The sequence below is a fragment of the Ruditapes philippinarum genome, unplaced genomic scaffold, assembly GCF_026571515.1.
Source record: "Ruditapes philippinarum isolate M1 unplaced genomic scaffold, ASM2657151v2 ctg4544_1_1_1_1, whole genome shotgun sequence".
Lineage (NCBI taxonomy): Eukaryota > Metazoa > Mollusca > Bivalvia > Venerida > Veneridae > Ruditapes > Ruditapes philippinarum.
This window is the reverse complement of record NW_026861352.1, coordinates 29,239-52,406: the sequence shown is the minus strand read 5'-3', so window position 1 is coordinate 52,406 and position 23,168 is coordinate 29,239. Positions and strand designations below refer to the sequence as shown.

The window sequence follows — 23,168 nt, the reverse complement described above, 5'->3', positions numbered from 1 at the left end:
AATAGGCTTATCTTTACCTTTTGACCCCGAGAGAAGAATTAGGATTGTAAGAATCTCAATAAACAAAGAAGACGATATTCAAACAAGAGAAGCTTTAGGATTGTAAGAATTTTGGTAATCAAAGTAGACGGTATTCGAACAAGGGTAGCTCTTTAGGATTATAAGAACCTCAAAAAACAAAGAAGCCGATAATCAAACAAGAGTAGCTTTAGGATTGTAAGGATCTCGATAAACAAAGAAGACGATTGCAATGTTACAGTGCGTAATTAACATAGATTAGTCTGACCCGTCAGTCAATAAATTAAGAGATTAGTCTGACCTGTCAGTCAATAAATTTAGTAGCTTCATACCTGATGATATTTCATGATAACTAAATTTAATAAACACTATCCTTTTTGTGAAAGGTCAAAATTAACAAGTTTCATTGGCTAACAAAAAAATAACATCTCATTTTTTCACGTTTGGTGAGATTTGCAAAAGATAATTACTTCGATCAGGGAAATTGTTGAAGAAGGGTGGTCTTCAGCCGTCTTTAACATAATTTGAACTCATCTATATTTACAGTCAGGTAAATCCCAGGTTGTCCCTGTCCTGTCCCTTGTCCTTTTTAATTGGTTATGTAAAATTATGGTTAAATTCATTTTAATATACCATTCTGAATCAGCTGTTTTTCAGCTGACTTTGACTTTTTATATTTTGAATTAAAGAATTCTTGCCATAGCTTCATAAGTAAACATTTATCTAAGTATCAAATTGATTACAATTTATTTGCTTTTGTTTGCTTATGTTTGCTTTTATTTTTCTTTTATTTTGCTTTTATTATTTTTCTTTTTTATGATTTTTGTGTATTTGTGGGACACCCTTTTTGTAACAACAATTGAAATGAAGCGAACCTACAAACAATAGAATATATATCTTGTGACACCCTCAGAATTATTTGTTATTGAAAACAACCAACTGTCACAGTAAGAATATCGATAAACAAAGAAGCCGTTATTAAAACAAGAGAAGCTTTAGGATTGTAACAATCTTGGTAAACATATAAGCCGATATTCGAACAAGAGTAGCTTTAGGATAATAAGAATTGCAAAAGACAAGGTAGCTGGTATTCGAACAAGAGTAGCTTTAGGATAATAAGAATCGCAATAAACAAAGTAGCCGGTATTCGAACAAGAGTAGCGTTAGGATAATAAGAATCGCAATAAACAAAGTAGCCGGTATTCGAACAAGAGTAGCTTTAGGATAATAAGAATCTCGATAAACAATGAAGACGATATCCGAACAAATCACGTTAATGTGCATTCTGTACGTGCAATCTTCTGCATGGTACCGCACACATTTTACATTTGACATCGTGAGAATCATACAAGCTCATAGATGTCACGCGTTTATCATACAGTAACACATACAAATAACTTTGTATAATGGATTTACATTCAAGACAGTTAACGCTTGGATCTGGAATAATTCCATCTGTTGGCCTCGGAACTTACACATTCTTCGAAAAACATGTATGTAAAACTATGTAATTAGTTAATATATTGGTTTCTGTTTTTCTATATTGTTAGAAATTAGAACAATGTAAAAAAAGAAACTGCGTCTAAGATATCCCATAGTCTTCACAGCAAATGTGAAGAATATGTTTGTGTCGCGTGACTTGTGGTCCCAATTGCCACAACTCTGAAAATTGCGGTTGTGTTTAAAGTGTATAGGTCTACAATCGGCACATTTTTCATATGCATTTTAAGTATTCAGAAAAACAATAGAAAAGTATCATTTAGATATCCTTATTGCTTAAAAAGTAAATTATTATATAGTTTTAAGAATGAACATCTATCTGATAAATAATACTATATTTTCGAGAGCATTGTATTATATATGTAATATCGGATAATGTATCTCACACTTGCCAACAACTTCCGTTAATTTTTGATGTGTTGTTATGCCTAATACAAAATACTATCAACGTAATAATTCATTGTATTACAGACCTTCCATTATTAAAAATGTTATCCGGGTACCAAATACGCACCTACAAGGCACGGGTCAATATGAAAATGTTGCATCGTAGTTAAGAGATTTTTTTAAATTTCAAATGTGATCGGTATTAAGCGTATGTCAATCAAAGGACTTCGCGCTGACCTGTGAATGTTGATATAGCTTACCTGCCAAGTTACCGCACTGTCTTTAGAGTTTAGGGGGTAAAAAGGTAAAGAGTTGAACCGCTATATACAGAAATTCAAGTCACTTAAAGGCTCATCTAACACCTGGGTAGATATAGCAGACACATCATTTTGAAAGCTAACATAATTAATAAATTACTATGCATCAGAAAATTTTTAATTTTATTTCTCAAAACCTTTGTAATTTTGGTATACTTTTGTAGTATTCAAGGGGTTACTTATTGGCCAATTACCGGGACCATCATTTTCATATGTTGCTTTTTGGAAATAAGTACAATCATAGTGAATAAGTATTTGGTATGGAAGTCAAAATACTACTTTGTTCACATTTTGCTACTTTTATGACAAATTATTTCACATTTATTTATACATTGTACAATGTATTGTATTTTGTCAGGTAACAAGCATCTAATATTTCTCTAAAACCATTATTCAAACATTACAAAATTCATGTTTGCCATATCTAAAGAAGCATTTTTTTTTGTTTCTGAAGCATAATATGCCTTAACTCTTTATTAGAAGTATCCCTTTCGTCATTATTTCTTCAATTTAAAACCACATGATATTTTAACAGTCAATTTTGCACTTTCTCTCTTTCCTTTCCCTCATAATATTTCATACATATAAAAGTTTTCTTGCATATTTTATCAGTTAAAATAAAATCCAACTTTAAGAATTTACCTTTTCTGTTCTACCTTAAGTGTCCTTTAGTATGTTACTGAGTGAATGGAGTACATACCATATGTATTTAATAACGTTGGAAATTTGCAATATTCAAAGATACACAAAATTTAAAGCTATAGAAAATAATGTTTGAAATGTCTTTGCATCATTTTATCAAATATGTCTCAAAATGCAGTTATATTATCACTTTTATAAAATAAGTATTTTCAATGTAAAATAGGAAAACAAAAAGGCCTGATGGCCCTGACTCGCTCACCTGATATATAGTGCCAGAAAAGGTCACAATTTAAATGTTTCAGTGTTGATTTAAAGTCAGTAATAAGGTCACATTGGGTTTGTTATTTTTTACCCCAGCTGATTTTTAGAAAATATTTGTAGAATGCCCAATGATGAATATCTATCTAAGCTTTTAGAATTGTAGTTTCATTAGACTTAAATGTATTTTCCTATACATGTATTCCATTTTTGAACCCACAGCCATGGTTTATATTACTTTTGTAGAGTCCCTTTCAAAAGAAACATAAGACATGACCTTGGAGTCAAAAGTCAACTCTTATAAAGGTCATTTAGTTTTAGTACAGTTACATAGTAAAATATATTTTAAGTTTCTTTTGTAAAATTACAATGCCCAAGACTTTGATATTTAGCATGTAGTATTGCTTAGCGGACAAAATTTTACCTCTTAAAAATTCACAACTTAATGTGACCTTTTCCAGTAATATATCTCAAGTAAGTGTTACATTGCCATAATGGGCCTCTTTTTAAAACTTATAAGCAGCTTGAACGTAGTGGAGCGGTCATGAAAAATTTTGCAAACAGATTTCTATAACAATTTCTCTAAGCGGAGTAATAAATATGTCACGTCAAAAATTGTAGCCTGCATGCTGAACAAAACTGATCTGAAGACATTTTAGAAACTTCGATATAAAATAATTTCAAATAAAGCAAACTATAGGAAAATGGATTAACAAACAAACAAACAAATCATCAGTAGACACTGTACAATATAGTCGAAATGGTTAATATATTAACCAAAAGTTCCCTTCATTATTCATTAATTAAGAATTAACTCTATGGATATTAATCTAATTATCCACTAAAATTTGTATCCCTTTATGAATGTCTGGTATATGTTATCATATGTGAGCATAGAGCGAATTCTGTTTTTAAAATTAGTAGTATTATTTTTTTCATATTTCGACAATGACAAACAATTGTTATATGAGAACAGTAAGTGCATTTCAGAATGATGACATCTGTAACATGCAGTAGCTTGGGCTGTAATATCCGTCCTATAAGGTTACCTAACGAAATCCACCGAGTTCCTGAGTAGCCCATTGGCGGTACTGAGAGGCAGATATTCCGATCTGAACAGTAAACACGATCTTTCTTCTATAAATAAAATATATTCTATCATATTTTAAATTGTTAAACTATAGACAACTGACATTCTAATAATATCATCGGTCATTTTTTTCTAATAAATACTATAGGCAAACTGCTTGACTCATTAAGAAATATTCAAATTACAATGTACTCATACCAAATTATGTTAAACTTGAGACCGATGCGAAAGTATTTAAATGAAAATTTCAGTTCCGATTGTAATGAATCTATTAACAAAAAATATCAATAAAAAAGATCCTCGGACGAGGTTTGTTTGTTTGGGTTTTACGTCACACCGACACAGTATAGGTCATTTGGCGAGGTTCCAGCTTTACTGGTGGAGGAAGACCTCAGGTGCATTAATTCAGGCACGAACGGGCACCCGAGTAGAACCATCGACGTTCCGTAAGCTAGCTGGATAGCTTCCTCACATGAAAGAATCCAAAGTCCCTGTCGGGATTCGAACCAACAGCGGTGAGGGGCAAGTGGTTTGAAGTCAACGACCTTAATCGGACGAGGTAAAAATGCTTTAACGTGCATGGTGTCTTTCGGTATGCACATGCTTTTCCCGGGATCATGGACGTTATCACACGAATAAGACGCTTTGATATTATATTATTCCTCCAGTCCCTGTTACAATCCCCCACCCCCCACAAAAAATGATCTATAGTCAATGTCTACATTTAGTATTCGTAACATCAATAATATGACACTATTACGCAATTTTCATTATACCTCTATAGTATTAGTTATACATGGGTAGCAACTATTTCGCCCCTCCAGTGCTTTGACTGTACCCAAGTTTACATTCAGTGTCATAACTCTGTAGGATAACGGTAATTAAATGGTAATTAGTCCTAAGAATTCAACTAAACATTGCTAGTTAATGGGCGGATATTAATTATGATAAGTAAACTGTCACCGGACACGTGAGTAAGATATGTCTAATTTAGGTAATTGATGCTCATGTGATCAATAAGCGGGGATTGTACCGATAGGCGACAAACATAATTGTTAACTGTCCGGAAATGAATATTTGCAGTTATGAATTATAGGTTAATAAAAATTAAGGCGTAAGTAAGATCTCGATATAAAATAAGCCAACTATTACTTTCTTAGTGTTGTTTTTGATTTAGGTACACGCACTCACTCAGGTTGAATAAGCTTTTCAACCATTTTTGGCGAAGTTGCAGTTTTCGGACAACGTGCATGAAGTGGATCTTTTACTGAATCCACACAACTTATAAATTTCTTACACCAAGGTGTGACAGATTAAAAAGAAAGTTCATTGTTCCCATAATCACGACATATTCCATTAAATGTCATTCGTTTGTATACCAAGAAAACAGCGGTTCTTGATTTAGGCCAGATTTTGGTCAGTGAAAGGAGAATTTTTCCCAACCATTTTAGCTTTAGTATACAAAAGTAGATAGCGTTTATCGAGCTTTTGTCAAAACTAGACTAAAATGATTTACACAAGTACTTTATACACAACCATCTATGCGATACATGTACATAGATCGTGCAACATGGTCAAAAGCGAGATATTGTCCTATGAACACGCCTGGTAGTTACCCCAACTCCAGTGCATGCGCATTGATTGACTTAATATGACGACAGGGAAAGAGATAACGACAGAAATGTCATATTCAGATGCTCGTTCTTTCTGGGGTTGCATTATGTTTTTATTTTTTGCCTATGATACAAAATAGGAAGAACATCAAAACACTCGGCAATCTGATTAATACTTGGCTATGTCAGAAAGCCTGTGTTTCGATGCTCTTTCTATAACTTCAGGGCTGGGAATCAAAACTGCGTCGTATCCTACAAAATGTAAACAAACGCCGCCACCTTGGATAGAAAAAGGTGTTTATAACTCTTTTTGTTGGAAATGACTGAAAACCAGATATATGTATTAACATGCTCCACAATTTTCCACTTGTGACAGTTATCACAATAACTCCTTAACAAGTTATTATAAGAACTCCATCCCTCGTGTAACACTTCCTCCCCCGTGAAATAAACATTTCTTTTTAATGAAATTTTAAGTAAATGATACAAAATTATATGTTGAAGTTTATGGTGAACTCTGAAACGAGTCTATGATTAATTTGCGAAATGGGCGAAATGCGTGCTCCAAAATAAATAATGTATCTTTTTAATCAAGGTTGAACCTATTGGTTTCTGGCAAAATTCAACGTACTACGAGAGTGGGTCAATATGTAATGCAATAAAAAGTATATTTTTCTAATTTAGCTCTTAGTTCTTATTTTTGTGTAAACAATACTATCCTAAAGGCACCCGCTTTCAAATGATACCAAAATGGCGGAAATTAATATTTTTTGAAAATAATACATAAGTCATCAGTTAAAATGACCTGTCCTGTTTTGTTTTGGGTCCTCCAAGGCTCCTGACCGATGGTCCTTGTTGCTGGGTCTTGTGGGGGTTGCGTTCATTGAACGCCGGCTTCCTTGTCGATCTTGTTTACCATATTTCAATTATTAGTGAAAACAAATTATTATGGGCATTATGAATATAATTTGATGTTGTATTAACAAGACACATGTATTGTTTACGCTATTTAGCTTTTTTCTGTTTTGTTATGTTCATTATATGATAATGTGTGTTGTCAATTGATAAAGAATTTTATGTCAGTTTTCTTTCTTTTTAGATATTTCTTCCTTTCCGTTACATGCATAGTTCAATCCGTTCAGTCGTAAGTTTATTTACCATATGGTCTATTTAAAGGTAAAAATGCCCAGTCAGTAAAGTCAAAGCAAACAACGTACTTTATCTATTTCATTGGTAAACAGTTTTGACTGCACATTTCCCATTATTAATCTGTTAAAACCAATCTCTCCAAAGTCGACATGTTTTATCTTAAAATCTCTGTTGGATATTAGGAATGAATGACGACTTAACCGCCGTATGAACACATCTGCGAATGCTTCTAAATTAAAGTTATACCATTTCATGTTTAAATGTTGAACTCTGCTTAAGCCGGTGCTAGAGAGCGTGGATGGTAATTTGCACTTGACAGTACCGTCCATGAACAGACTCAATCAAACCGAGCCTGCAACATTTTCATTTTTGCCGTGTTGGGCTTTCTGTAGGGGTTCTTATTTTCTCTATTTTGACAGTAGCGGGTTTAATGCTTTTTCTGAGAACTCCTCTTAAAAAACTGTTATCAATAAATATCTTAAAGATATATCGGCTCCAGTATACGGCTCCTCCACTTGGACTGCTGTTTAAGAAATAATATTGGTTGCATCGCTGTTCATCGCTATTTAACACCACTAGGAGTTTTGATGCGTAGGAATATACCATGAATGGTTTTTAATTTTTTCGATAAATACCGCTCAGATCATAATTATTTCGCTTAAAACAAGGCAAAATAAGCGAGATCACTAACCCTAATTTTTCAATCGGATATTTCTTCAACTGCTTATTTTCGTATAATGCTTTTCTATTTCGTAACCGACAGTCGCTAAAATGTATAAGGTATAAAAGTTATTAAACGAAAAACTGTTTCAATCGATTATTCAAAATAATTGTTTTTTATCAAGTTCTCAACAAATTAAACTTACTTGTAGTGTCACAAACTCACAATGTGTTTATATTGATCAGCGCTCGAATAATCATTGATCAAACCTCATCGATGTAAGTTTAAAATGACGTCATTCTAGCACATTTATGGATACTTAGGATGGCGTCATTAGCTGTTTACGACTTGGAGACGGATTATTCTTGATTACGTTTCCTTAATTGATATTGGTAAAAAAATGTGGCATTAGTGATTTTGAGATGTTGTAACTTGTTTTAGCATCATAATGAAAAGAAAACATAAAAGTAACGGAAAATATCAATAAAAATGCGTTAATATTGTTGCTCTAAATTATCTTATCGGAGGGAGAAAAAATAAAAGCTCTAAATACATGTATTTCATATCCAGTGCCTTTTAAACACCGATATTTTTTTCTTTGTGTATAGTGACAAAATCACCAGGAGTGTTAGAATAAAAACATCGTCGATTACCCTCGGTATATATTCCATACAAACTACATAATGAGGTATGTACGAAATATATACCGTGCATTATGCAGTATGTATGCAGTATGTATGGAATATATACCGTGGGTAACCGAATAATCATGTTTTGAAATTAAGTGACGCCCAAGATGGAATTTTGACTAGAGGCTAAAATTGTTATAGAATTTGTTTGTCATTCAGTCAAGGGTAGCCTTACTTGTCGCAGTAATATATCACCTTTAAAACATGCAAGTTATTTGAAATGATAATAATAGATAACTAAAAAGCTATCGGGGGGCTTTATCTATTAAAGCACGACGGATAAAACTCACTTAAGGGGCTATATTCGACGAAATTACATGTATGTACAGGCTAACAATGCGATTGTGAACATAGGTTTAAGTTTTATTCTTCTTTCATGTTTCATTATTCCACATTCATTGAAAGTCAAGTTAATTAATGTATACCCAAATAAATGCAAATTAAATTCATTAACCAATATTCAAAGAGAAAAATAATATCAACAACATGAAGTAATATCATGTAAAGTGCCACTTACACAATGTTTATGTAAAAGTCAGTCAAATCTAAGATTTTATTTAAGTAACAATTGTAAACAAAGACGATCAGGTATATTTCGATTTATTTTCTTTTTAAGGGAAGCTCAGATGAAACGGAAGCCGCTGTAGGTCTTGCCATCGATGCTGGATATCGCCATTTCGATTGTGCATGGGCTTATGGAACGCAAGCAGTAGTTGGAAGAATGTTGGAAAAGAAAATAAACGAAGGTGTCATTGAGCGGAAAGATGTTTTCATTACTACCAAGGTTTGATTAATTTTAAATTGCATGGGAATCCATAAATGATATAGGTACAGAACAAGGAAACACAAAACTGACCAATTTTCGAGTAAATAGAAAAAGGGATCCCTTTAGAAAGCCCAAATGGCAAAATTAAAAAAAATATATTCAGGCTCGGTTTGATTGAGCCTGTTCACTGTCAACTGCAAACTACCGTCCACGCCCCCTAGCACCGACTTAAACTGAATTCAAGTGTTCATACGGCCGTTACAAAGAGTCCAGTTTCCGACCTAGAGTTAAGATTACTCAGTCTTCTATCTTACCGAATGATTGTTTCAAACTTACCTAGGCATATAGCGAAGACAATTATCTTTCGGTTGTCCTTTTCTTATCGCGCACTGACGTTATTTTCCGGTTTACAACCATGCTGACGAAGGTTTAGAAAATATGTGATATAAAAAGCATTTAACGTTCATAAAAATTTCAAATTAATTCAGTTTTTTTTAATTTCAAACTAATCCAGTTATTTGTTTGAAATATTAAAAGTAAATAAATTAAAATGAGTTTCATAAATTAATATTCAACGGAAAGTTAACAACAACACGTACTTGTATATACTACAAAGTCTAAATGGTATACCGTAGTGTTTTTTGGAAATTCTGTATAAAAATGTTTTTAGTCCCCTACCGGTTTACCGGAGGAGACTTTAGGTTTACCCTCCGTCCGTCTGTCTGTCTGTCTGTCTGTCTGTCCGTCCACAAAACTGGATCCCGCGATAACTTGAAAAAGTACTGAAAATATTTTTATGAAACTTGATATATGGATAGATGGCAGTACTGATTGGAGATTATGCACGTCTTTTTCTTTTCTTCCTAAGTTGAAAATTCTGGTTGCTATGGCAACAAATAGACTGAAAATATGGCAAATTTTACACATAAACTGGATTCAGTGATAACAAAAAAAGTACTGGAAATATTTTTATGAAACTTGAAATATGGGTAGATGGCAGTCTGGAGATTATGCATGTCTTTTTCTTTTCTTCCTATGTTGAAAATTCTGGTTGCTATGGCAACAAATAGACTGAAAATATGGCAATTTTTACACATAAACTGGATCCAGTGTTAACGCAAAAAGTAATAGAACTATTTTTATGAAACTTGTAATATAGGTAGATGGCAGTCTGGAGATTATGCACGTCTTTTTCTTTTCTTTCTATGTTGAAAATTCTGGTTGCTATGGCAACATATAGACTGAAAATATGGCAAATTTTACACATTAACTGAATCCAGTGATAACTCAAAAAATACTGGAAATATTTTTATGAAACTTGACATATGGGTAGATGGCAGTCTGGAGATTATGCCTGCTTATCTTTTCTTCCTATTTTGAAAAAATATTGGTTGCCTTGGCAACAAATAGGCTTAAAACATGGCAAATATAACAATATTTGTGATTAGTCAAAAAGAGCTGAATTTTTTTTATGACATTGCATCTTTAATTCAAGAGTTAATTCCTCTTTAAGAATTTTGCTTTTAAAATGTTATATTTTGGTATTAGGGACGTTTCAAATATTAACTTTAGCGTGTCATTCAGTCCGTCTGTCTGTCTGTTCATAAAAACTGTTTCCTGTGATCACTTTTAAAGAACTTTTCCAACAAATTTACTTAAAATAGAGAAAAATGGAAACATTAGTGAATGGCCAATGGCCCTTCAGAATGTTGATGGGGTTTAACCGGTAGGGGACTTATGGATTGCTTGCAATACTATGATAATTGCTTGTATTTTCTATTTTTTATACTGAGTAATGTGTTGAAGAAGTTTTGTCAATATTTCTTTTACAGTTATGGAATACGCATCACAACCCGAAGCTCGTGATGGGGGAATTGATGGAGTCGTTGAAGCAACTACGAACAAACTATGTTGACATGTTCCTTATGCATTGTCCAACGGGAGAAAAAGTTCGTGAATCTATTAGTTAATTCTTTGATATTTTGCAAAACGGCGGACATGTATCTTAAATGTATATGTTAAAGGAAATTTAAAAAAGAAGAATATTTTATGCTGAACACGAATCTGAAATATACATGTGAAATATAAAAGAAAGTTTTGTTTACAGAGGAGTTTTTGAAAACTAACTGTTAATTAATTTTAAATATCTGTAAATACATATGTATATGTAAATATAAGCAATTCCATTTTGGGGACATTTTTTAAACTTGTTTCAGATACAAGTATAATACATTTTTCACGCAAAGAATTGCATGAGCAAAGTATTTGTTTAAATTTAATGTTGTTTCATTTCCTTTCAAAATAAGGACCAGGGTTTCAGCGGAGAAGTTCTCTTTTCAATAGACACGAAGGAATTTGAAAACTACCCACTAGAAGATGTTTGGAAAGTAAATACATCATTCAATCTTACCAATTTTTCTTTGAACATTTTGTAACGTATCATCCTCAAGTATAATCTTTATACGAACATACTTATTCGAAACCGCTAGTGCATATGTTATTGCAAATATTTAAACAAATTTTGATTCATTTGGTCAATAAAAAAATAAACAACCTAGGATACGCAACATTTCTCATATGAAGGTACGTTATTTCAACAAGTGTAAAAGTGCCTATTCTTTTCGTCTTTTCGTCACATTAACTTGATAGAAAAAGAGAAAAAAAGACAAAAAAGACATAAGACGTTCAGAACGCAGTTGATTACCAATTTGATATGAATTGAAAAAAAATAGTTTATATAAACAAACAATTCTTATTATAGGAGATGGAAAGATGTCATCAGTTAGGATTAACAAAAAATATTGGATTATCAAACTTCACCATTGATCAAACGAATAGAATTTTTGACTGCTGCACCATACAGCCGTCCAACATTCAGGTCAGAAAAAGAATTACATATATATTATCTTTATCTTTTTAATGATTTGCTAGTTCAAAAATGGTACTCTTGAATATCCTTAAAGGTTTCCATGTTACCTATTATTTCCATGTCTAACTTTCTAGAATTTTAAAGCAAAATTTTTTAATGATACAAAATGATTTAGAATTTATATCCTTCAATAAGTTTGTATGACATTGTCTTCAATTTTCAGATTGAGGTCTCACCTTATTTCCTCAACGAGCGTTTGGTTAAGTTTTGTTTAGGCAGGGGAATGACTGTCACATCTTTCAGTCCACTAGGTTGCCCTTCACATCCAGTGTAAGATAATATGTTAATACTGACTAACAAATAACAAATTTGTTTTAAATCATACAATATGTGTATGCAATATGTCAACTTACTATAAGAAATACCGAATCATCTTCATTCCATTAGCTACAATCTGTATAATCTGAAACAACATTCTGCAAGAGTTCATAAAGATATACAGGTAATGAAATATGACCTTGACTTCTCCCTAACTTAACCGGTAGAATGTGCTTATCTTTGGATTATTTCAAGCGAAATCGGGGATTCGACTGTCTTCAATTGACCGCAAGTTATGCACTCTTTCTTTTGTTATACACGTAATTCAACATCCATGGTAGCTTTCGTAAATTAATTCTGCCACCAGGTATGATGTTCATAATAAGATATTTTTTCGTTGCCTCTCTTAATTTTTCAGGAGATTAGCGGGAGAAAAAGGTCCTCTTGAAGATCCTGTCCTCATGGAAATGGCCAAAGGAAAAGAGAAATCTGTAGCACAGGTAAACTTAAAATATAAATGCATTTTATTGACAGAAAGCTAAAGCATTCACATATGTGTCAGCCAAAAATATTATATTTGAATACTTTACATTGAATACACCTGAATAAATACAAATATTTGATAAATAAAATGATATTGCAAAGTTACACTTTTTGTTTGGTTTTAAAATTCGTACTATCATACAATCTGTATATAAAATTCGTTTTAATTTTATGTGACTATCTAATTTTTCGTTGTCAAATTAAATAGCATTGGTCTTCAAAAGCACATTTCCCACAATGTTCTCAAATTCGGATAGACCAATAGATATACATTGTCTGGATATTCTTATAAAATATGACTTGAAAAAATGTTGAAAAATTCTATGTGATTTGATTTGAACATTCATTTGATGGAGAATGATATTTTGTTCAAGAACAATAGACTTGTATTATCGGATCATGTATTTCACACTAATCAACAAAATCCATATACAATTCTTTAGTTATTGTTGTCATATGTGTCACAAATCATTCCACATTTTTATCAAGTGAACGATATACAAAGAACATTTATAAGAAGTGATCAAATATTAATCCATATAAGGACGTAAAATTCGATTCTTTACAGGTTTCAATGATTTTTAGAAAAAAATGTATTCATCTCCAACAGATATATAAATTTTCAGTCTCAGGATCCAAGCTGAAATGAAGGCATTTTCAAAGTCAATTTAGGTATACACATGTACTATGAAGGCACTGGAATACTGCAGTACCCAGATGTTTGCAATGAACTTTTTTTCGACACTATATGTATTTTGTTAGCTTTTCAAACAAAAAGAAGTCATAAGGGGCAAGGTCAGTTGAATGCGGAGGACGAAGAAGAAAAAAAACTTATTTCTGCTTTACAGAGTTTTCATATATGACGCTTTGTCACGCAGCAATCTGACATTGGCCAAACTTGTAACTGTTCTTTGTTTTCGACAGTATTTGTTTAGTGTTCGAAAAACTTTTGAAAAAAGTCTAGTAATATATTTCCCTTCAGGACCAGCAACCTGAATGGCGGGACAAAAGGTTGTAAAGAAAATGGCGGCATACATTATCTTTTTATACTGATGGTCCCTTTTTGCAAAGCATGGTCTTTTGTCAGACATTGTAGCCCAAATATTGTTTTGGTATTTTCCTTTTTGCTCATAAGAATGAATCATGTTTCGTCGTCTGTGATGATATCTCTAAAAGACCCTTGAATGGTAATTTAGTAATTGTTTAAGCAACAACTTAGCGAATAGGGAAACAATCTAGCAAAGATCTTTCTTACTTTCAAATAACGTTTGAGAATGGCATGAGCTACTCCTTATGAGATGCCAACGACACAAGCTTTTTGCCTTGTGCTATATCTTCCGTCGATATAAACAATTTCTTTCAGCTAAGCAACCATCTTGACAGACATTGCTGTTTTTAGCCAACGGGCATGGGATGCATCTTTAGTTGAAATTAACATACATTTGAATTTGAAAAAGACATTTCATTTTGTCTCTATATAGAACAGATTTCATCAAAAATGCTTTTACACCCTGTGTCAAGGAGACAACGATTTAAATATAAAACCGTATTTCAATGGCATACTCTTATATAACAGTATAAGAGTCGACAATGCATAACGAGCTATAAAAAACAGATTAAATGAACGAAGTTTTAATGAATGTGTTATCAATGTAAAGCTAACATGTCTACACGGTGATCTTCATTTCTTCGTGTGTTTTGCATTATTCGACAATATAACGTTCTTTTGAACTCATCCCGTAGATATTTCTGGGTGCCACACGAATTTTTAATTATGTGTGCGAAGTAGAATATATTAAATTTGAACAAAGAAAATTGCAAACAATTGTCTTTACTTTCCCACTTACAAATGTCACTTTAAAATAATAAGATGTAACCGACAAGGATTTGAGCAGACCAGAATGAACATTTCTGTTGATAAAATATTACCTTGAAATGATGCTTTATGTTTGAATAACATTCCTTTACTCAGAGTGGCTCATTTTTATTTAAAACAATATACAGTTATAATGAATGGTGTGTTAATTTAAACTTTCGTTTTCTTTTTTTCACAGATTATTCTTCGGTTTCTAATACAGTACGGAACTGTCGTGATTCCCAAAAGTGTCACCCCATCTAGAATCAAAGAAAATATAAATGTAAGAACATTTTTAATTTTTGTGTAAAATCTCGCTATACACATGCACTTTACAGAATGGGCTGAAAACAATATTTCGAACATGGTCTACGTTTTGTTTATAATGTTTTTCATACATTTATAACTAATGAACAAAAGTGTAATCAGTATGCATTTTGATACATTGATAAAAAACAGAATACCGAGTTTCCAGTTGGCATTTTTGTATTTCTTTTCATACCCTGTGTCTGTTAAGTTGCAAACAAACATTTTGAAATAAGAACACTTCTTGAGTGCATTTAAGTAAGTTAATGTACTATCTTGGTAGTCCCAAATATAAAGATTTGAGTATTGGGTTGTGGTTGATTGCAACCTAGAAAAGAAATGGCATTCAGTGTCTGTTCCCTTCCTCCATCGACTTGGACACGCTGAATTAGCGGGAGATATATATTAACAACAGTAAATATATGAGCTTAGATTTTATGTGCATGGTTGCTGTTGACTTGTGCATATAATATTTGATGAACGTTGTCTTTGTGTTTCGCTTTGTCTAAGTTGTCTTAGGGATTCGGTGGAGAATGCAATATGACAAACTTTAATAGAATGTGTACATATATTGATTGATATATAGATAGATAAAGTAAAATCAAGTGTATAGAATGACCATATAAATTACCAACTGTCGCTTTGATTAAGCATTTAAACAATATTCAAGGTGTTTGACTTCGAGTTGTCAGAAGAAGAAATGCAGAGGATAAAATCTTTAAATAAAAATAAAAGAGTATACAAAGTGATAAGGTATGTAGCAATGTATACCTTTACATTTAAGCAACTGCCCAATTATAGTAATGCAAACATTTTCATAATCAAAGTACAAGTGCCATATTTGTCGTAAAAAAGAAAAAAGACAGAATGAGTAGGGGAAACGCGCATTAAAGGTTGGAATTGAATACTTCGTATAATGCAGCATAGTTGACGCAACAATCTATTATTTCTACAAGCTTTTCGTATATATATTTAAGAAAAGATCGGCTTTTCCAGCTTTAATGTTTTACACGCTTATATAAGTATTTAAAAAAGTGGAGTAAGTAGAGATACTAAAATATCATTCATAAGCAGAACGTTTCTTGTTGTTCACATATTTAAATGTTTTATTTTATCCACGGTTTCAGGTTGAAACATCACCCGGAATATCCGTTCGACGCACCTTTGTAAATTTTCTTTACGGCATTGGGCAAATTTACAGCTGAGGATAAATATTACCAAGATTTGCCGGTCAAGATTATGATTAAGATATTTATCGTTATGCCCTGCCATGAAAAGAGGGGTTGTTTTATTGTTATATTCAAAGCTTTTATATGTAATATTGTTATATTAGCAGCTTTTGTGTGTATATGTGCGATAAATAAACTGCGTGTCCAATGATAAACATCAGCATACATTATGATTTCAAAAAAGTTGAATCAAATGACCAGCTTAAGTTGATGATAATCTTATAGTTCAAAACCAACAATTCAAAGGTCAATGTCTTTGCAGGGGTAGAGCTTTGTGTTTTTGTTGCGGCTGATATGAACTTCTTCATACATGAATCGATTTCATCATAAATTCATCAAAGTTAAAAGATATAAACATTTAATGTTTCTAACTTATTCGTAAATGGTGTTATTATTCGTGTCCGGTTTTACACTTCAGCATGTATGATGAATTTTGCAATAAAATTAGTTCACACGAGAACCATAATTAAATGATGAATTGCGTGCAAATATCTATCCAAAATGTAGGAATGTTGTTTTTGTTTTCTTAATATTCTGAAGTGGTCATTAGTAGACGATAAGTTGAGTCCAAAACCAATGGCATTATGTTAAAAGTGAAAGTAATCTGAATGGAATATTGATTTTATCATATGAGAAAAAATAATATTCTTTATTATCTGTCGCATATGTAAATAAAAAGTAAATAAAATGTTTAAAAGTTCCTTATATCATGTCTTCACCTGATGTGAAATAAGAACATTGTGTTCAAGTTGCCAACTTGTAATAAAAATATCCAATCATTTAGATATTACTATAATAAATACAAATAGTAAAAACAATTCATATTATAAAATCTTCATATAAAACTAGGGAAAACATAAATAATATATTTTAAATAATATGATAAAAATATTTTCGACCAAACAAGGTGTGAATGGATATTCAAAAGAGGAAACGGTCACTTGGTAGAAGCAATGCAGTGCCTGTTTAACCTTTACCCCGCTTAACTCCTTAAACTAACACCTTGACGTAACAATTTGACGTAAATCTATGTACAGGTGATAATGGATGTACAATGATGAAAATATATTTTAACTAATATATTAGGTTGTACAATAGCGTAAATCTATCTACAGCTGAGAAACTGTGTACAATGGCGTAAATTTATCTACAGCTGAGAGAGGGTGTACAATGACATAAATCTGTTACCAGTAAAATCAAAGACATACTTCTTCTATATTTTTTTTACGAATTATCATAGTAAGCTTACGCGAATATGTAAAAAGCTAGTTACTGGCGACAAGAAAATCAAAAGCAAAGGAAAGTGTGATATTCAGACTTGATTAACTTTACAAATGCTGCTGAAAATTAAACAAGAGTATTATCAATTACTTTAAGTTAAATATTAGACCAAATATTGTTTTCTATAAATGCTGCTGTTATAAAAGAAATTATCATTTCTAACTGCTGCATGACCATAGTGTATTCTGGTGTCAGGAAAATAATTATTATTGCTCATTTTTGTATCTTATGCTTTCTTTAGATGGATAAAATGCATCTTAGCTAAAAAAAAATAAAGTGGACTACAATACCTCAATTGGTATTCTGTATGCTGAAGTTTTATGTTGTGCTTTTATCGATTATGAAAAAGCTTTTGATACTGTGATTCGGGGTGCATTATGGGTTAAACTTTTAAAAACGGGTATAAGTTGAAAAATGATTAATATTATTAGGTCAATATATACGAATGTTAAATCATGTGTTAGATTGTCCCGAAACATGAAACTATCAGAATTGTTTGACGTCACTGTGGGCTTAAAGCAAGGGGAACCACTCTCCCCGTTACTTTTTATTTTGTTCATAAATGATATACATGAAAGTCTTGATTTTAACCTGTTAACTGAAAAAGATTTAGATATGTTGAGTATGTATATGTTACTTTTTGCTGATGATATAGCTCTTTTTACCACTAGTCCTGATAGTCTTCAAACACAACTAAACATGGTTCAAAATTATTCTACAAAATGAGGTCTTACGATTAATGTTAAAAAAACAAAAATATGTATTTTTGAGAAAAGAAAACAACCGTGTAATTATGTTTGGACAATAAATGATGAAATTGTAGAAGTTGTTGATAATTTTACTTATCTTGGTGTAAATTTTACTTATACAGGTAATTTGAAAAATTCTGTTAAAAATTTATCAAATCAAGCTCTCAAGGCTTATAATTCACTATTACAATTGTTTTATAGAGTGAACTTAGATATTAAAACTAAACTAGCTCTTTTTGATTCTATGGTTGTACCAATAATTTTGTATTGCTCTGATGTATGGGGAATTTATGATTTTAAGGAGGTAGATAAACTTCACATCAAATTTTGTAAAATAGTTTTAGGTGTGAAACAACAAACTCCAAATCCTGCGGTTTTTAGCGAGCTAGGAAGGTACCCTCACTCTGTTATTAGTAAAGAGAGATCATTACAATACAGGCTAAAAATAATGAATAATCAAAATTCACCAATGTATAAATTATATATTGAACAATGTAACACAAATAACAATAATTCATGGGCATCTAAGATTAAAACATTAGTAGATGACTTAGGATGTAGTTATATTTATTTAACTTCCTGGGTCAATTACAACTTTGCACCTATTTTAAAGCAGAGGTTACGAGATCAATATGTACAAAAATGGCATGAATGTATAGAAGACATGTCCAAATTGGAATATTATAGAATGTATAAACAATGTTTTGTTTTTGAAAAATATTTGGAATGTATTAATATAGATAAAATTAGAAAATGCATGACAGGCTTTAGATTAAGTTCTCATAGTTTAGAAATTGAGGTTGGTAGATATCAAGGTATGCATAGAAATGAACGAATCTGTAAAGCTTGTAATACTAATATAGTTGAATCGGAATATCACTTTTTGTTAACGTGCCATATTCTGAAATAAGAACAAAATATTTAGGTAATTGTTCATGGCCTAGTAGGCAAAAATTTTCAAACAGTATGTCCTGTAAGAGTAAGAATAAGTTATATAAAACTGCCAAATATTTGTATGAAGCATTTCAAATAAGGAAAAGATTTGTCGATGTAGAAGCTGCTTCTTAATTAGCATTATATAAATACACTTCACTATACTGTATATTTGTGACAATTTGTGTAGGTTATATGTATATTTATTATGTACTAGCACTGTATTATGTACTGTTTTATATGTTTATGTTGTCTTGGCCATATTCTTCACTTTGCAAATGTTAAATTGGCCAAAGGCATGTTATTATGCCGATTTGCTGAATAAACTGAACTGAAATTTATTCTTTATTATTTTATAGTTTGTTTGCATGTGACAATGTATCTGTTTTTGTATAAAATGATAAAGCAATAATAAAATATGATTAAACTGAAAAGTCTGGGCAACATCTTACTGCAAAGTATGAGCAAGGTTAAGTAAAAGAATTAAACAGCAACATTTTTGAAATAAAAAAAACTAGAAACAGGGCATAATCTGTTATTATTTTCCGAAAAAATGATTCACAATTTTAACTTTTGAATGCATGTTCACTATTAGCAGACATTTCAATTTTTTATTTTCTAGTATAACATGTTTGCAATTATATATATTTTTTGTATTATTCCTAGTCCTACAATGAATTTATCTAATTCTGGAATGGAGACTTAACCGCTATATGAAAACATCTGCGGATGTTTCTAAATTCAAAATTTCACCATTTCCGTGTTAAATGTTGAATTCTGCTTAAGCCGGTGCTAGGGGGCGTGGACGGTAACTTGCACTTTCCAGTACCGTCCATGAACAGGCTCAATCAAACCGAGCCTGCAACATTTTCAATTATGTTGTGTTGGACTTTCTCCAGGGATTCTGTTTTTCTCTATCTTTTAATAAATGATATAAGATTTTAAATACTTAGTTATGATTTTGAATTAGCAAAGACCCACAATAATATCAGTCGAACATTAGAAAGTAAAATCCTGATGCACAACATTTTATCAAGTAATTACAGTAAACATGTTTTAAAAGTTTGACGACTCTCATTAATTACTGAGGGATTAGTTATTACCTTAGAACCTTATTATAAGGAAAGACTTTTACTGTGCATGCAATAAACAACAGACCTAAATGTATTATTGAAATAAGAACAAAATGTATTTTTTTCTCTGCAACAGAAACTTCTTCCTTACAGAAAATTGCAAAGAATCTATAATTAGAATCACCTCTCATCATCATTATCATCATGAAGACTTCACGTCTTAAACTTCATCACGTTTTGCTGTTATAACAAACAGACGGTATGAGCTATCTTGTCCTGTATATATTACTTGTCTGAACCTACTGTACATTCTTTGTTATCAAACAGTAACATGACAGAAGTCATCTGAAAAAAAAAGCAAAACAAAATTTAATGTCTTATATATTAAATATCATGCACAAGTTATCAGTATTAAAACAAGCAATTTATATCATTTAACCACAATTTTGTCTGCACAGATGATAACTGTGTTACACCATGCATTATATGAATAATAGACTAAGTCTTTTAAAGGTCAATTACGCCTTAGAAAACCTTTCATTTTTATTTTTTCAAATTTTCCTTTTACTTATCTTGTTGCAGTTCTAAAAAGTTACTCATTGACCATGTTGATAAACTATCTGTGGGTCCTTTTCCCTTTGGCAATTGGTATAATCATACATGTAGTAATTTAGTTTTTTTATGGAAGTCAAAATAATATTTTGCTCACATTTTGCTACCTTTACAACACATAAATGTGTGTTCACTGCTTCTCTTTTCAGTTGATAAACATCTAAAATGTTCTAAATACATTATTAAAACATTATTGAACAACATATTTGACCTTTCTAAAGAATAACAAAATTATTAATTTCTTAGGCATTATTTGCCTTTAAGATTTTCAATGTTTTTGACCAAAGGTTCTTTTTCCAGCAGTACACTGATTGTATATATTACTAAGAACCGAAAATAATGTAAAATGTTGTACACATTAATTTACACACAACTTGACAGCAAATTATACATTTTTCAATATAATAGAATACAAAAATTTTATGCTTTCATAATGATAGAAAAATTCTTTAAAGGAAAAGTTTTTCTCTCTGTAACCCAAGAGAAATCATAAATATTGTAAACTTCAGAGTCATACTCTTATTACTACCTTTAGCATTAATGGCCTCTTGTTGCTGAATTCTGAGGTTGTTATATGTACTTTTACGGTCAAAATGAGGAAATATTTTTCAAGGAATTCTTTTTATATATATGCGAACACAAAACAAATAAAATAAAGATTAACGATATGACACTCAGGTAAATTCAGTATTTGACCTTAATGGTCAGTCATCTAAGGTCAAGGTCATATTTGAATTACTTAAAGGGACTCCACTAAGGTTTTTGACATGACGGGATTGGAAATAATTTTTCAAGAATAATATTCTATTTGATGTCGACTTAGGCAAAAAAAAAACTTATATGCAAAATTTTAGATCATGCGCTCGCTTCGTTTTCCCAGAATGATTTATCTAATAGTGAAAATGTCCCAAAATTGAAAAGCGTTACAACCTTTTTGATTCATATCGGGAAGAATAGAATAAGAATAACACAAAAATACGATTTTCAATGTATTTCTGAGTATATTTCTTTATTATCTTTCTGATTTAAGTTCCCCAGGTAATCTATATAAGAAATTCTCCCATATATACGCTCAAATAGACAATGTTGACCTTGAATGAGCGAGTGCGACCTTGACCCTGGAGGTAGGGGTATGTGATTGTTGCGCATGACACATCGTCTTATAATAACAAACATTTGTGCGAAGTTATTTCAAATTGCTTTGATAAATGATAAAGTTATGGACCGAACACGAAAGTGTGACGGACAGACAAAGGGGTGGACAGACGGACGGAGCCTATTTCTATTATTATTTGGCTTAGTCAAATCAGCTACATGTATAAACGAAACAGGTAAACGCACAAAACAGAAGCCAATTAAATGATGACTTTAACCATTCAGACAATATCACTGATTATCAATCAAGTTTATAATATACAATTAATATTTGTGAAATTAATCAGTAAAATACCATGTTATCATTTTAATTTTTCTTATAAAGATCTGTAAGATCAACAATTTTTCGACAATTATTACAAATCCCCTAATCATCATGTAAACAAAGTGTTATATGATGCACAGTCTATTTACTAGCTTTCATTTTTGCATGCACTAGCATAGAGCAAAATGTAGAACCACGGATTACGAGAGAAAATTTTTGGAAAAGGAATTACATTCTAAAGAAATCTAGTTGTAGAATCTTTCTTTAAATACAGGCGAATATGACTGAGTGCCAATGATTGAGCACAAGATCATTACAAAATAAATAAAATCTAGTTGTTTGCATGTGTGTTTGACCCTAGTGGTCTCATTATTTGCACATTTAAAGCATAATACTAGCTTTCTTTGTACATAAAGAGAAACAGAATCCTTGAAGAAAGTCCAAAACAGCAATATTGAAAATGCTGCAGGCTCAGTTTGTTTGAGCCTGCTCATTTACAGTACTGGAAAGTGCATGCTACTGTCAACGCCCCATAGCACACCAGGTTAAGCAGTCTTCAACTTTTAATCATGTAATGGTAAAATCTTGAAATAAGAAACATTAGAAGGTGTATTCATATGGCAGAGATCATAGAACCTTCAATGTGACACATTTATGTCATTCCATGAAAAGTGGCGTATGGTTCCCAAGGAATACAATGTGTGTGTCCTAAAGAAAAGGGAACTAAACAAAAATGATACTGTTCAACAAGATCCTGTTTATTTTTTTTCTCCGATTTTCAAAAACTTTGGTTTAGATATTTTTTAGACTATGAAAACTGAGTTTGGCACAATATTTGAACCCAGTCAGTGTCAGTGTGAGAACTGAAGCCTAAAAGTATCAGACACCTC

General features: G+C 31.6%; 1 protein-coding gene across 3 annotated transcripts; it reads left to right on the top strand.

The window, feature by feature from the left end:
* The first annotated feature begins 1,324 nt into the window (after positions 1 to 1,324).
* On the top strand, positions 1,325 to 19,134 carry LOC132715341 (1,5-anhydro-D-fructose reductase-like). Of its 3 annotated transcripts, XM_060698329.1 has the most exons (10): positions 1,333 to 1,511; positions 8,941 to 9,108; positions 10,923 to 11,039; positions 11,397 to 11,477; positions 11,852 to 11,968; positions 12,183 to 12,289; positions 12,696 to 12,777; positions 14,875 to 14,958; positions 15,652 to 15,734; positions 16,109 to 19,134. In XM_060698329.1, the coding sequence occupies exons 1-10, from the start codon at positions 1,425 to 1,427 to the stop codon at positions 16,149 to 16,151; spliced, it is 969 nt and encodes a 322-aa protein (XP_060554312.1). In that variant the 5' UTR covers positions 1,333 to 1,424; the 3' UTR covers positions 16,152 to 19,134. The 3 variants fall into 3 exon arrangements, with proteins under 3 accessions (XP_060554314.1, XP_060554312.1, XP_060554313.1); XM_060698331.1 differs by lacking the exon at positions 8,941 to 9,108 and having other exon boundaries at positions 1,325 to 1,511; XM_060698330.1 differs by lacking the exon at positions 11,397 to 11,477.
* Positions 19,135 to 23,168: the final 4,034 nt, after the last annotated feature.